Source organism: Balaenoptera borealis, assembly GCF_965194805.1.
Source record: "Balaenoptera borealis genome assembly, chromosome: 20".
NCBI classification, from domain to species: Eukaryota; Metazoa; Chordata; class Mammalia; order Artiodactyla; family Balaenopteridae; genus Balaenoptera; species Balaenoptera borealis.
The window spans coordinates 1,364,989-1,381,779 of NC_138879.1; the positions used below are offsets into that span (position 1 = coordinate 1,364,989).

Below are 16,791 nucleotides of genomic sequence, written 5' to 3' on the forward strand. Positions count from 1 at the left end.
GGAGACCCCACCAGCACCTTAACCTCAGCTTGTCAAGGATAACTCTGCCTCCACTCCTCTGGCAGCTCCTGGTCCCACCCCCTTGTCACCCCTGGGGGGCAGGTGATGGGGGCTGAGAGGCTGGGGGAGGACGGGGACCCCCAAGTGCGGCCGCTCCCAGGGCTCTGCTGGTGAAGGGAAGAATGCAGGCCAGGCGGAGGGAGGGCACATTTCTGTTTAAAAGAAAAAGGAGATTCATGTCTCCTGTGTTCTTTTCTGTGAAGTAAAACTAAAAACTAAAACAAACAAAGAAACAAGAGAGTGTTGTTTTCTATTGTGGCAGAAACCAGACAATATTATATTGCAAATAATAGTATCATAGGTATATACATATGTAACATGCATGTACAGATAGAGACCTTTGGAAGATATATTTGTGTTCTCTGTATCTTGAGAAACTTAATACCCTTTAGTTTAACGTGCCACATTAAGGACTGTTGGAAGCCCTGATGACTGAAGTAAATTTTCTTGGGGAAGTAGTTCAGATGTGTGCTGGTTCCTTCCCAGACACGGATTCAGTGTCCAGCGTGCGCCAGGCACCAGGCAGGCAGACGTGAGGAGGTGAGAGCCCTGCGCTTCAGGTGCCCCAGCCTCACGCGGACACAGAGATCGAGTCCCTCAAACTCTGGGTGGATGAAAGCCCAGAGGCGTCCATGCTTTGCTCTCAGGATAGGTCAGCGAGGTTACACCAGCGAGCAGAGCGGATGGGACAGCTTCAAGGCAAAGAAGACAGGTGCAGGGGGAGAAAGGCAGCGTGGAGGAGAACAAACGTACTGAACTTGGTCAGTGTGTTGAAATTCCAGCCTGGTGCCTTCTTTCTGGCCACACGGACCCGAGCAAGGTCTTTAACCTCCTTGAGCCTCAATTCTGTCCTTCCTAATGGGGATGAAAGACTACCTGCTGCGCAGGATTGCAAAGAGGGTTAAAACTAAAGTCCACCCAGTTGACGGTAGCCCCTGTTGTTACTGGTCGTAGCAGCGACATCAGCGAGGCCGGAGCCGGGAGACGAAGGCCCCTGAGCCCCACGCTTGCTGGGGAGTTTGAGCTGCGTCTCGGGGCGCTGCGGTGGTGTCTAAGCACCCCAGCGCGGGAATGGCGTGACATTTCGGTGTAAGATCACTCTGCCCGCAGTATGAGGATGGAGAGCAGGAAAGAGTGGGAACAGAAAAACACGTGCAAACATCCTTCCCAGCACTGTATTCATTCCTCTCCCAGATTATGCCGTAAGAGCAGCTGATAGGATCCTACGTATTGGTACAAGATTATCAAAAGGAAAAAAAAGTGCTACTTGGTCAAAAAGCATAGGAACAACTGCATTCATCCTTTTGGAAATGGACCACAATAACAGAATTTTAAACAAAAATAGAGCTTTAAGCTCATTGTAAGATTTGGTTGAATTATGGACTTTATAATCAGGTATAATATCAAAAAGCCCCTAAAGCCTTTGCCCTCATTCTCAAACCATTATACTCTTTTAAATAGAGGTTCTTAGCCTGGGGTCCATCCGTGGACAGGCTTCAGGCAACTGGACTCCCTGAAATCACAGGCAAAATAATAAGCGCTGTTTTCCACGTGGGGAGTGACCACACAGCACTTGCCAGATGCTCCAGTGGAGCTAGAACACCAGAAGAAGGTTAAGGACCACGGTCTCTATCTACGTGGAGAAAAGACTGGAATCACACTGAAGGAATTTTTAGTGGATACAAACTGAGACATCGTGCCTAAACTCCAGACCCTTCCCCAGCTGCCACCCAGCATCTCGGCCTGGATGTGGAACAGGCATCCCACGCTCGACATACCCCAGGCTGAGCTCCAGACCTTCTCCCCCCACACCTGTCCCTCCCGAACCTCCCCAACCGCAGTCTTCCACCTGCTCAAGCCAAAATCCCGGAGTCGTCTTCTCTTTTTTTACCTTCCACGTTCTGCATCCTTTTCCCGGGGCTGCGGTCTCTATCTGCAGACAGACTGCGAATCTGCCACTGCCTCGCCCCCGGCTGGTCCAGTTTCTCCACCACCTTCCCAGTGCGTTCTCATGGCCTCGACCACTGCCTCACCCCCGGCTGGTCCAGTTTCCCCACCACCCTTCCCAGTGCGTTCTCATGGCCTCGACCCTGCCTCTCTGCCTCCGCCCGTGTCCCTCTTCAGTCTGTTCTTCACGGCAACCAAAGCAACCCTGCTGCCCACAGCCCTCCAGGGGCCCCCGTCTACCTCGAATAAAGCCTGAACTCCTCACCTGCCCTCTGAGGCTTCACGGGACCTGACGTGACTTGGCCCCCGTTACGTGCAGGGGTCCCTGCCTGGAAGGTTCTTCCTGCACGTGTCTCTGTGACCTGCTCGCTCTTCTCCTTCAGGTTTTGGCTCAGTTAGGTTGTCTTGGGCCATCTGTTTAAACTTGCAACACCCTCCTCACCACGCTCCGGAATAGCCTCCTTCCCTGCATTATTTTCCCTCCGCACTTACCACTGACGTATATTACACTCACTGTTTGCTTACTGTCTGCCCCAGTACAGCAGAAGCCCCGTGAGAGCAGGGAGTTTGTTTTGTCTGTTTTCTTTCGCTGCTTTATTTGGAATAACTATCACAGTCCTCAACCTAGAGCAGGAACTCAGGAGTCTTGATTGAATGAATTTTTATTTTGAGAGTTCATTTAGCATCTTTGCGGTCACGCTCTGAGAGTGTGCTCTGTTCGCCGTCACTTCCCATGTGCTGTATCTGTAATTACATCGGATTGTTTGAATGGCTCCTGTTTCTTTTCTAGTTCACCTCTTTACTTAAAATAGTAATTGAAACAATGATATTTACCGATCTTTCCGTTCCCGGCTTCCCCCAGATGAACCTGAATTTGATTTCCAACAGCTACTTGGCAACTGAAAGTGTTCATCTCTGTCTGTTTCTTACAGTTTCCTCAAATTCCATGCCATCCTCAATGGCTTAATAAAAAATGCCTTTAAGGTTACCATAACATACTCAAATTAACAGAGTATGATTTTGAAAAATGTCATGTCGGTCCAGTGTTACGATTCCTAGCTATGAGGACACTTTTCAGAGTGTAGGTGTACCTCGCAGGTGTCCTGATAGAGCTACTTTAATTAGCAATAGTTCTGCGCTTTATTGCGTGCTTGTGTGTCTATGCTGGGAATAGGAGATGTTTTTATAAGATGAATTGACACCTGCTAATGTGTCTGGTTTGTGAGTTTGGAGTTTTTGATACTAGTTATTCCTAAAGTAGAAAATATCTGGGCCTGATACTGAAAGGCTGGTTTTGGAGCAGCAATAATAGACCAGAGATCTGAGGCCTTTTTGATACCAGTTCAGGTGGTAAAACTTTTTTCCAAGGCTGCTAATTTTTAATGTTTTTGTATTTATCTTATACCGTTTCAGGCTTTACAAGACGAGCTAGAAAAGCGCTCGAATCAAGCACGATGTCTGGAGAAAAAACTGCAGCACAAGGAACTGGAATCACAGGAGCAGGTACTGCCCGCTCGGCTGGTTTGCTCGTTCACTCCCTCCAGGTCCAGGAGCTCACGTGTGTCCCGTTTCCACCGGGTCCTTTGGCCGCGAGTAACAGAATCCTCGGGCCCTTGCTGCGCGTAAGCAACAAAGAGATCTGTTGCCTCGCAACCTGTTAACCTCTGTCGCCCGAAGCCTGTAGGTAGGGCGGGCTCTGGGCAGGGAGCCCTGGGTCGCTGGCTCCGCCTCTCTCTCGCTCCCCCGGCCCTACGTCCTGTGTAGGGTCCATCCCAAAGCCAGCTCCGCGGGGCTCACAGCAGCTCCAGGAATCCCGCGCAGATCTAGCAGTATCCCGAGGCAAAAAGGGACTTATGTTGCCGGGGTGCCCTTCCGAAAAGTCAGGAGACCTTTCCCAGAACCACCCCCATACGCAGCTCCCTTCTCATCTCATTGGCCAGAGCAGGTCACACGTCCAATCCCTGGCGAGAGGACGGAGGGTGCCAAACTAGGCTGGACCACTTAGGGTCTGCCTGCCGGCGATGGAGTCATAAGAGGAAGGACAGCCCGGACAAGGGAGAGGGGAAATGTGTTGGGGATGCAGCCAACGATGTCTGCTGCGTCGTCATATCAGAACACAGGGACATCGTTGCACTTAGAGACATAGATCATGTTTTCTTTTGAATTTTAATTTTCTCCTCCTTCTTTCCAGTGTGTTAATGAAACGAATCTAGTATAACCAGAATAATCTGGCTTTGACAATAGCTAATGACCTATTTTATTTTCAAACCACAGGATCATTTTCATCCAATTCTTTTACATTTAAAGTAAATGTAACTAAATTTAAATTGAAAAGTCATCAGTGTATTAATAAACTTCATGAGTCTTAAGGAAACCTTTTGTAAACGCACTGTCCTCAGCTATTGCATACAGCATTGCTGAAATTCTTCTAAGTGCCACAAATCTTTATGGACAGAACCCGCCGTAGGTGTTGGCAGACGCTTATACTTTGGTTGTCTCGTAGTCCATTCAGTACAGGAATATTGGGTTACGTCATTTTGACCTTGTCAGAAGAGTAAGCCCTGAAGTAAGGCGAATAGAGGAAATTTTGTCATCTCTGGAGTTGTTTACAAACAAGACCCCAAGGTAGGGATTGCACAAAATGGCAGGTGTAAGCATCTAATAGATGCCAAGTAATAATACTTACTGAATGGACTTGACCTCCTATAATTCCTTCCTACTGTCTAATGTATCCCCTGCATCATATACGTGTCATGTTTGTGTCATGTATGTATATATCACGTCTATATACGATATGTCTTGTATAGGGTCTATGTCAGACAGTCCATGATAGGATCACAAAATAGGAAATTCTAGGATGAAAAACTAATAATAACTATATTTATTGAAGGCCCACAAGATGAGAGACACTGTACAAGAAACGTTACACATGTTAGTTCATTTATCCTGATAATAACCATGTAAGGCCAGTATTACCCTCCCATTTCCCAGTTGGCACACTAAAACCCAGAGAGGTTAAGTGACACGTCCAAGATCACACAGCTGGTAAACAGTACAGGTGGATTCACACCCTGGTTTAGCTGAATTCCAAATCTCTGCTCCTTTCATGACAGTTTTTAAGTTACAGCATTTCTAGTTTAAAAAGCTGCCTAGCAGTGATAGGGAAAGTGAGTTTATTAAGGATGGCAGGGAAAAAAATACCACCCCAGACACCTGGTACGGCGGGCAACGCCATTAACTCTCTGTGGGCAGAGAGCAGCAAAGAGCAAAGCAGACGGAAGCAGAGCCGATGTGGCCACAGGTGAAAATACCTCCTTGGGTGGCTGTGTGGCCTTCAGGTGGGACCGGCACAGGCTCAGTTGTCACTGAGGCCAGCTGAGCCTCCCTGCAACCCCCCAGCTGGCTGGGGTGCCTGGAACTAAAAGAAGACAAGCGTCTTAAAAGCAGGAAACAGGCCTCCCTGGAGGACTGGGCCTTCTCCAGTTTGTGATAAAATATGACTTAAGGTAAAACTCTGTTGACATCACTCTAATTCATGGCAGAACTTCACACAGAAAATTCCATAATATATTGAGAGTAGGGAAATTAAGAAATCCCAAATGAACAATAGGGAAGGATTCAGGAACCACTTCAGTCTTATTTTATTGACTTCTTTTTGATCATCAAAGTTGCTTTCATCTTTCTAGTGACAATAGCTTTCTAGACTATTTCTTACACTAATTCCTGATATCTTCTATTAGCCTCCAGTTCACCAAAGAAATGTCAGGAAATACCCATGGGTAAAGCTGAATATTTCATAATCTTTGCAACCATGAAATGTTGGGTTCTTTCCACGAGATCCTAGGGTGTAGCTAAGCAAAAATGCCAATTGTTTCAGTAAAGCTGAAGAACAAATCATGGGCACTTCATAAATACTATTCATCTATATTTAATTTGATTTAACTTTTATCTAAATCTGACCTTTCCATTTGTGACACTAATAGAGGTAGTCAAAAATAATTAGAAGTATAGAAGTATCGTCATGTAAAATTTTTAGGGTCTGATTATATTTAATATACTTACTGAGGGTTTTTTAAATGTTGAAATTGTTATTTTCTTTTTTGCCTCTGTCAAAGCAATTGCAAAATAACAGTAGCTAGCCTGACATCAGCCAATCAAACAACCAAAATGTGTGCAGAACAGCTTCTTGGAACTTTTCTTCTCTTTCATTTCAACCAAATATTATTATCCTGATACTAGTTGCATAAAGAATCAAAATTGAAACTGGCAGAATTACAAAGGACAATTTCCTGGGCTTCTTTTTTTAACTTGCTTGCTTAAAAAAAAAAAAAAAAAAAAAGTTGAAACTGTCTCTGTTTTTCATTTAAGAAAAATTCCTGTGTTTTGATTCTATAAAAACAAAAAAATGAATGAGGCATTCTAAAAGTTGTGTTTTTAATTAAACACAAAAAGCTGCTTCTCATCAGGTCTTGATGGGTGGTACCCGAGCTGCCCACCACTTGCCTCAGTGGCATCAACCCTCTCCTCTAACTCCACACCCTCGGCAGGTCTGTCACCAGGGTGCCCAGGGAAGGCTGGTTCATCCGTGGTTACAAAGGGTTAATTTGCCCCTTGTGAAGCGTCAAGATAACACCAATAAAATTAGAAAAGACCAACTTCCTTCTAAGTCAGCCTTATAGAAACATATCTTTCCTGTAATCCATAAATAGGAAAGTAATTAAAAGCTATCATTCTTTTTCTCCATACCAGGAGTTAATAATTTCTAATTCCCGATAAGATCCGAGCAAGAATCCCATAGTTGCAGCAAAGGAGGGGAGATCAGAGCTCTGACCAGACTTCCTCGTTATGTAAGGAAACTGAGTCACTGGAAAAGGCCACGACTTCCCTACCATGGCAACGGCAGAGCCGTGGCGGGGCGGGGGGGCGGGGGGAGGCAGGCCGCCCACCCTGGGATATGATTTTCCATTGTATTGACCACAGTGTGAGATGCATCTACGGCGTGTATCACTCGGGTTCAGGTTATGGGTAAAAATAAATCTCCTATTCGGGAACAAACAGTGTTTCATTTCTCACAGCGAGACTAGGTGATTTGCTAGCCCTTGCCAAAATAATTCGGTCTGATAAATTATAGAAAAGAGAGGGAAGAAAAGAAACAGGCTAAAATTTTACTTGGCGCTCCTAACACTGTGCAAAGCAAGCATATATTTATCACGAAGGCATTAAACAATGTCAGACTTGAACCTAATATAATATATAACATAAATATTAATATACATGTAACAAAATCCCTGCTTTGAACTGGGGTTTTTCAGTTTCGAACGTGTGAATAGCTTTGATTACATGGATCACTCAGTTTCCCAGAAGATTCTTTTACGTAAATTAGTGAGAAGAACTAATACTTTGAGACCTAATAAATAGAATGCAATGCCGTGCATTTCACAGCAGTGTCATACAATTACTCCACATTGCATGCCTTTGACAGGCATATTGTGCTGGCCCATGACAGGTACTGAGAAGAAACACGGATGAGTTCTCCTTCCAGCCCGCAAGGAGTTTACAGTCTAGTAGAGCAGAGATGGGTGTAAAGTGTAGACTGCAGTCATGGCATTTAAAAGACGTTACTTTTCTTCCAAAGGCTTAGAGGCTCAGCTCACAAGGTGAGGGAAGAATGCAGCACTGGTACTGCCCGCCGTCTTCCCGACCCTGCAGGAAAGGGTCCACCACCCAAGGCAGGGCCTGGTGCTTGCTGACAGGCAGGCAGTGTTTCCAGCACCTGCGGCCGGGGCCTCTCGGGTTTCCTGGCCAGCGTGTTTCAGCCAGCGGCTGGTTTAGTTCTTATCTGGTGTGTCCAGGCATTCAGGTCTGGGCTGTGCAGGCACAGGTCACCCTAAAGTGTCTTAAAATATATTCCAGTCACAGCCTTGCAGCAGGCACTTTATATCCAGTTAAGGCCTAGACACAGCAGATGCTTCAGCAGAGGTGAATCTGGTAATTCCGTGTGTTTGGGGAGGGAACAGAGGTTGTCCTGAGACCCCTAGTGAGACACAGGGAGGGGAAACAGGAGAGGCCTCAAGGACGAGTAGGACCCAGCAGGGAAGCACTGCAGGTAGAAGTCCACCTCTGCCACCACCGGTCGTGTGGTCTTGGGCAAGTCACTTAACTGGTCCAAATATCAGGCTCCTAAAATGTCAGTAATAACACCTCCCACGGGGTTCACGTGAATGTCAAAACAAGATGCATGTGAAACACTTCAGAAACTAGAGAACATAACGCGGGTGCAATGTGTGTGGTTATAATTCTTCACAGAGGAGAAGGCCCGTGAGCTGGTCGCCAGCAGAGAGGGGACACTGGGCTAGGACGAGGGGTTAGGAGGTGGAGTGGGCTTGGGGGCGTCCTGGCCAGAGGGGGCGTCAGTGAGGGGGGAAAAGACCGGGAAGTTAGCTACCTTCGTTTCATCCATTAAAAATAGTGATAGCATCAAATCTTTGTTATTGTCTACTCCTTACCCCGCACTGTGCGCCCAACAAGCTTGGATACAATGCCGGGGACTTCGGTCATTGGTCAGAAAGCAGTTTTCAGCCACTGAGGATTTTTTTCTTTAACCGGGTAGTGTTAGATTATTGTGTCTTTACTTTAGAAAGATTAATCCAGCAGCAGAAGATTAAATGAAAAAGAGATGAAAAGAGATGAATTCATACGTTATCACGCTAAATTCACATCACTAGTCACAAGAGAAATCCAAAGGGCTTGAACTGGATATTGTCAAAGGTAGTAGAACAGGAAAAGAGTAGATGTGAAGACTCACTTAAAATTCATAGAACACAGACTTAGAGAGTAAAAGAAAGGAATATGTCAAAAATAATACCAAGTGGACGACAGCACCATTTTCTAGAGGCAGAGTCTGAGATGCTGGCAGCCGCACGTTCCTCTGGAGACATGTAGCTAAAAATCTGAACTCGAACCCCAGAAAGAAAGTCTGAATGTAGAATGTAGGAAAGAGCCCAGGTTGAAAATCTGGATCTAGAACTTAAGAAAGAAGTGTGAACGTTTCTGAATTGTCTTGGCGGATGATGTTGACAAGGAAGAGCAGAGAGGGGAGAGGGCCGTGGGCAGAACCACGGGCTGGACCACGTTCCAGGGACCAGAGAAGGCAGGGGACGATCCAGAGAGGATTTAACGGGGACGAATGGTGAGAAAGATGAGAGCAGAGCCAGGAGAATGCAGTGTCGTGAGAACCAGAGAAGGTTTCCCACTGAACGTTAAGCCCCTTGAGGGTAAGGACCCAGCTGTCATCTTCACGGCATCCCCGGCCCTCGTTGTTGAACTGAATTGCCTGTGGAGCCTCTGCTCTTCTGAGTCTCATCCTCAGGACAGCCTTGCCCCATCCCCCTTTGCTCTGTGCTCTGGTCGTACTTTCTGTGAAGCTCCATTAAAGGTTTTCCCATCAGACTCCCTCGGGAGACTTTGCTCTTTGAGGGAGGGTCCCTGAGCTGGGACTGTGTCCCCTTCATCCTTACACTCAGCATTTAGCCCAGCGCCTGGCCCACGTGGTACTCAGTGAATCCGTGGAAGAACGGAGGAAGTGGAGGCGGGGTGGAGGGAGGACTAGCAGCATCGCACGGTGCCGGGAGCCGGAGGGTGGAGAGTTCAGAGGCCACCACGCCTGAGCAGTGGTGACAGAGGCTTTGTGACGCGCGTCCTGCACGCGGTCTGGATGGACTTTCTCCACACACATCCTTGTCTAGACTTTTGTGGAAATAAAGGTTACAGATTTTTTCCGTAATTTTCCTCTGGGGTGAGTAGGATTATCGAGACTTCTCCTGGCTCATCTGTGGCCCTCGGCTCTTCCCCAGGCCTCAGGCACCAAAGGGTCCGTGGTCCAGGGAACACCAAGGCGGGGCAGGATGCCAGCACCCTCTGCCACATGACCCACCTTTCCTCTGTGTGTCCTCAGTCTTTGTTTTTCCAGTCTTACTGAGGTATAATTGATAAATAACATTGTATGTATTTAAAGTGTACAGCGTGATGACTTGACATGCCTTGTGAAGTGATTGCCACAGTGAAGTTCATTGGCAAATCCGTCACCTCCCATGGTTGCTTTTGTGTGTGGTGGGAGCATTTAAAGTGTCCTCTCTTAGATTATCAATTATACCGAAAGGATATGTAATCCTTTTGAAAAAAAAAAAAAAGAAATGAAAGAGAAGATATTACAATTATTCTCACAAATAAAAAAGATTATAAGATATTATTATGAGCAATTATAAACCAAAAAATTGGACAATCTAGAAGAAACATAGAAATTTCTAGACATACAACCTACCAAGACTGAATCATGAAACACTGCACAAATCTTTTTTTGTGTTTCAGTTGCATTTTTACCTTTCTTGAAATAATAAAGCATAATATGCCGAAAAAAACAAAAAAAAGGAAAAAGTGTCCTCTCTTAGCCAATTTCCGGTACCCAATACGGTATCTTTAACTGTAGTCGCCAGGCTGTGCATTTAGACCCCAGAACTATCTGATGTCTGGAGGTTTGCACCCTTTGACCAGAAGCTTCCCCCACCTTCCAGCCCCTGGCAATCACCATTCTACTCTGTTTCTATGAATTCAACTTTTTTTTTTTTTTTTTTTTTCACTCCATAGATGAGTGAGCTCTTCTTTCTGTGCCTGGTTTATTTCTCTTAGCATAATGGCCTCCAGGTTCATCCATGTTGTCACTAGTGCCGGCCGTTCTATTCTTCCCTGAAATAGGGCAGACCTTCCTTGCAGGTCTCTTCCACGGGGTGCCCTCAGAAGGCCAAAGCAGGATGAATACAAATGGAGCCCTTGATTTTCTCTACTGAGAAATTTAGCTTTCTGCTGCTTCCTTCCCTGGTTCCTTTGGTATCAGTAGCTTTGGGATAATGTTAACATCTCAGCTCCTTCCGCCTGCTGTACTGTTGCAACATTATCATTTGTATTCCCAAAGAATGTATTGGCCTCCCACCAAGCCCAGTGATCTGTCGGGGAGAAACATGAACATTAGGAGAACCAACATCAATGTATGTAAAGCTTTCATTGGGTAGCACCGCTTATCTTTAAACCACCTCGGTCAGCATCAAGGGTAACCAACAAATCTACAGTCACAGGCAGGCTTACGGAGGAAGATGCAATGCAGACAGAAAATCAATTAAGCAACAATCATGACAATTGTTAAAAGGAAGAATTCGCCTTTTACAGATTTCCAAGCCTCTAATTTCCATTTTCCATAATGGATTTTAAAACTTCACAGTCTTAGCTGCTGTGGGCTAACTCATCTGCAGTGAAATTTACTTAAAAGTACTAACAGCTCAGAACTATGTTTTATCCCTAAGCACATTATGAAAACAGGAATAATAATTGCAACGGAAGTATAATTCAAAGACTTCTACTGACTTTTCATGTTTAATGGTTATTATTCTGGCTTGTTTCAAGTAATTTTTATAACCACAGTTTATTTACAAATTCAGACTAATTCTTTTGTTCCCAGACAGCTGGTATGAATGCATCATTCTAAAATTTGAGTTGTTATGAGGGATAGAACCACATTCAATTTTGGCCACATCTTATTCTCAATGAGAGTTTGAATACTTGCCCCTATTTTCTGAAAAACACTTGAAGCATACATCTCATCAAACCATTCCTTGTAAATCAGTTATTCTGGTAGATTTTAGTGGCAAAGCAAGTCAAACACTTGTACCCAAAACCACCGCCAGAAACTATACATGATGATCACAGAGCCATTTTTAATGGATAACTTGCAGCAGCTCCTGTGGGGTGAATGGGTTCTGTGTTCCAACATTGCTTTCTTGAGATTCCCTTTGTTTTGAACGTCGCTGGAGGAGAGAGCAGGCGGGTCCCTGAGGCGCCCGCCTCCTGGTTTTAATCCTGTGCTTCGCTGACGTATCAAAGCCAAGTGTCAACAAAGCACCCACTGCATCACTGCAGCTGTTTTTCCAGAAAGCATTTTCTGCGTGGCTCTTGGTCCATGCACGTTAGTGAACACAGGTGGGGGGGAGGGGGGGACGATGAAGCAGGGGTGGAGGCTGCCGGGCCGGCTGTGCTGGGATCTGACCTCTGACCTGGGGCTGCCAGGTTCAGAGCCGGGCTGTGCCTGCCCAGGGTGAAGTGATGTGCTCGTGCATTCTCACTTCTTTCGGTTTGTTCCTTTTTTTGAGGTAGTTTTGGCTTTAAGTTTAGTCTTTTTTAAAATTAATTTTTAAAATCCAAAAATGATTTAATCCAAATGATTTACTCCATATCAGTAAATTATGGAGGCCCTTAAAAAAAAAAGCAGGAACAAAAGCTTAAAAGAAGTTGGGTCCTACCCCACCTTTTAAAATTGGAGGACAAGGAAAATTATCAGGGATTAACCTGGGTAATCAGATATCATCTCCCAGGAAGATAAAAAGGGAGACTGTATCCCTGAGCCGTGTCTTTAGGGCTCGCTTTTCTGGCAACTACTAAGCGCTGAATTCATGGAATTGAGTGAACAGCTGGAAAGAGGAAGTAAAAGAAGAGATAAACACAGAGATGGTAAAGAGGGTGGGTGAGTCAGCACGGTTAGAGGGAGAGATGTCCAATGACTATTTACTGTGCTTGTCACATTCAGGAAAGAGTATCAGATAGTCTACGGTGCCACTTACGTGCAATTCCTTTTCTACCATAGTCCAGCCAGAGAAGACCTCCTTTTCCTGTTGAGGAAGGGCTATTTTGAGGTAGAAGCAACTGAAATTGTTTATTGTCAAACAAATGACAGAGCAGAGGCATTTTAGATACATCAGATGTATATCAATTTGAATTAGAAATAAGGAAAGAAAGGTGATTTTTTTTTTTAATACAAAGGAAAATTCAGAAGTTTAAAAGGCCATTTGAATATACTTTCCATGTAAATCACCTTCTGGATTTCTACACAGAATTAGAGGACATAGTTTCAATTTGAAAAAGAGTATTATAAAACCTTCAAGGCAAAGAATGATTTATTGAATCAAATGGAAAATGTAGAACTAGTGAAGAATATAGCGTCATTGGCATTATTAAAGTTTTGTGAAATAAAAGGCCGATTGCGAATCAGACAACCTAGTACCTACTCAGCTCTCAGCGTACTGAATCTACATGGAAAACTTGGTGTCTTCTAGGAGCTTCTATTATTATAATAAAAGAAAGCATTGTTTAAAGATCCATTCTTGGTTTCGTATGTGAGATTTACACTCAGGTTTATTCAGAAGGGATGAGGAGAAACAGCGGGGAGACTCTCACAGGAGATTGTCTCATTTTTGATTAAGAAGCAAGAGAGGAATTCGCAGCCCGCTGCTGTGGGCCCTGACAAACTCGCGGGGGGCCCTTCCCTGCTCGGTAGGTAGCCCACTGTGGGCAAGAGAGGGCACAGGCGCCAGGCTCGGACGCTGTGCTGGGTCTCACAGGGGCAGCAGCAGAAAGATGGCAGTGGTCTGAAGGGTGGTGTGTCAGGCCGGGCACCCCCTATGGAAGCAGAGCCACTGTCTCTCTTATATTTCTGCCCTTCAGCTTTAAGATTTTATTTGAATGAATGCCCCTGCAGAAAGAATGGGAGAAAATTGGAAAACTGGACTGAATGATCCCAAATGCTTCATTCAGCACATAAGATTTTGAGGTTTTGCTTGACTTGATAAACAGAGGAAGGTAAATGAGATGGTAAATCAGTGTGTGCCACGGTAACTAAATGACAGCTCAGAGTGAATTCTTTTTCTAAACTCCCAAGTGATACATACTTTCGACATTTCCATTCAATTCAACAAATATTTCCTGAACGCCTGTGATAGATCATGCCCTTTACCGGCCCTGATATACATCGGTGAACAAACCAAACAAAAATCCTTGTTCTTGTGAAGCTTACCTTTTAACGATAGGTTCTTCATAGCCTTTTGCGTTTCTCTATAAATTTTAGACTGGACTTGTCAGTTTCTAGTAAATCTTTCAGTCCGTGAGCATAGAACATCCCTCTGCTTTATTTAAGCATTCTTTAATTTTTTTGTTGTATTTTTATCATTTTATGTAAAGATATCTTGCACATTTTATGTTAGATTTATTCCTGTGTATTTGACAATTATGATGCTATTTTAAATGACATTATTTTTAAAATTTCATTTTCTCACAGTTTGTTGCAGTACTTAGAAATACAATTGACTTTTGTATAGATTCCCTTTATCACACTTAGGAAGTTTCTTTCTCTTCTTACCAAGAGTCTTTTTTTCTTTTTAAAATCGTAAATGGATGTTTCTTACATGCCTTTTTTCCATCTTTTGAGATAATTATATGAATTTTGTCCTTTATTCTGCTAATGCAGTGATCTTCATAGACTGATTTTCTAATGTTAAATCAACATTGCATTTCTAGAATAAGCCCCACTTGATCATGGTGACTTATCCCTTTTTACCTTTTGCTGGATTTTGGTTCACGGATATTTTGTTTAGAATTTTTACATCTATGCTTATTAATGAGATTAGCCTACTATTTTCTTTTATTGTGATGATATTACTAGATCTTGGTATCAAAATTTGATGGTCTCATAAAACAAAATGGAGTGTTCCCTCTTTATTTTCTGGAAGAGTTTGTACAGTGTTGATAATTATTTCCTCCTTAAAATGTTTGGTAGATTAAGCTATCTGGGCTGAAGTTTTCTTTGTTGGAATATTTTCAATTACTTATGGATATACTTTCTTTAGTGGTTATAGTATCAGATTTCCTATTTTAACTTCTGCCTAATTCTCTCTTCTTTTTGAGACTATAAGTATATATACATATATCTGATCTTCTAACTATATTTCCTATGTTTTGTATTAATTCTGGATATTTTTTAATCTAGCTTCTGTTTCACTGAGTCTCTCCTCAGCTGTGTCTAACCTGCTGTTACACCCATTCTTAATTTTGGTTATTGTATTTTCCAGAGAGAGAATTTCTACTTAGTTCCTTTTTTAGTTTCCTGTTCTATGACGAAGTTCACAACTCTTTTTCTTATTTTGTTGAACATTTATCTTGGTTCTTGTAAAGTCTAGGTCTGATAACCATTATCTGGAATTCACATGGTTCTCATTTCATTGTATTTGTTTCTCTTGGCTTTTGGTCATATAGTCTTGCTTTCTTGTGAGCCTGGCTACTTTTGATTGTGTGCCAGATATTTTATATAGAACTTCATAGAAGTAATTTGGGACCTGGGATGATGATAATTGTCTCCAAAGAGAATTTACATTTGCTTCTAGGTAAGCAGGTAGCGGCACTTGCCGTCTTGAATAACCTTAATCCGTTTTCAGGGACTGAGATTGTTTGAGCTAGATTTCAGTTTTGGAGAGGGCTGGTCTGTTTCCAATTCACTCCTACTCCTAGGGTGTAGCCCTTTGGGCTCCACCCAAAAGCATGGGATTTTACCAGGAACTCCTGGACTGCAGTTTGTGTCCCCCTGACTTCTTTCGTGAGGCTGTTAAAAGATCTGTTCAGCTTCTCAACCTCTCGCCAACCAATCTAGAAGTGGCAAAGGCCACTGTGTTAAAATGTCCCCAAATGCCAGACTTACAAGTTCTCTTGATTTCTCCCATCTCCAGGATTGGCCCCATAGTTCTTCCCTGGCTTCTTAGTTCCCTAATACCCTGAAGCAGACTTGGGAGGGAATTATGTAAGCTTCCGTTACTAGAAGTGGAAATCCACTACAGATCTCCCCTGACTTACGATGGCGTTACATCCTGATAAACCCATCCTAAGTTGACTATACTGTAAGTTGTAAATTCATTTAATACACCTCACCCACCCAACATCAGAGCTTAGCCCAGCCCCCCTTAAATGTGCTCAGAACACTTACGTTAGCCTACAGTTGGGAAAAATCATGTAACACAAAGCCTATTTTATAATAGTGTTGAATATCTCATGCCGTTTATTGAATACTGTCCTGAAAGTGAAATTTTTTTCAGAATGGTTTCTCTGGGGACACAATGGTTGTAAGTATGTTGGTTGTTTACCCTCGTGATCACATGACTGGGAGCCCCTGCCCTGCATCGCGAGAGAAGATTGTATCGTTAGCGCAGGAAAAGATCAAAATTCAAAGTATGGTTTCTGCTGAATGTGTATCACTTTCACACCATCATAAAATCAAAACATCATAAGTCGATCCATCATAAGTCAGGGACCGTCTGTATTTACATTTCTGTGAAATACTTGATCACATTCGTTGCTAATCTCTTCTATTGATTTGTTTTGCTAATTGGAGCTATAGAAATTCATTTTCTTACAAATTCTGTATATTAATGATTTGTTAAATAAGTTGCAAATACTTACTCCCAGTTGCTTATCTTTAGTCTTTTTATTCAATGTTTTAATTTTTGAGAACATTATCTTCCATGTTTTTCTTTATGATTTCTAAGCTTGCTTAGGAAGGTCCTCCCTACCCAAGATTATAAAATATGTTCTCTTTTATTTTCTTCCATTACTTTTAAGAGTTTTGTTTTGTACATTTAACTTTAATCCACCTCAAATTTATTGCTATATACCATGTGGTATAAGGATTACAACAGAATGTTCCCCAGGGAGGTTCATTCTCTTGTCTCTGGAATTTGTGAATATATACATTATGTGGTAAAAGAGACTTTGCAGATGTAACTGAAGTTAAGAATCAGTGACCTTAAAACATGGAAGTTATCCCAGATTATGCAAGTGGTGAGCCCAGTCTAAACACATGGCCGCTTTAAGGGCAGAGAACTTTCTCTGGTTGAAGGCAGAAGACAGGTAGCTGAAGGGGAG

The 16,791-nt window shown here is 43.4% G+C and overlaps 1 protein-coding gene across 19 annotated transcripts in view; it reads left to right on the forward strand.

Moving 5' to 3' along the window:
- The window catches only part of CEP112 (centrosomal protein 112), a 413,727-nt gene that overhangs the window by 369,202 nt on the left and 27,734 nt on the right, over positions 1–16,791 (forward strand). For all 19 annotated transcript variants that reach the window (XM_082370414.1, XM_082370412.1, XM_082370420.1 and 16 more), the window contains one exon: positions 3,421–3,510. In XM_082370414.1, the coding sequence (XP_082226540.1) occupies positions 3,421–3,510 (90 nt within the window). The remainder of the gene's footprint in view (positions 1–3,420; positions 3,511–16,791) is intronic.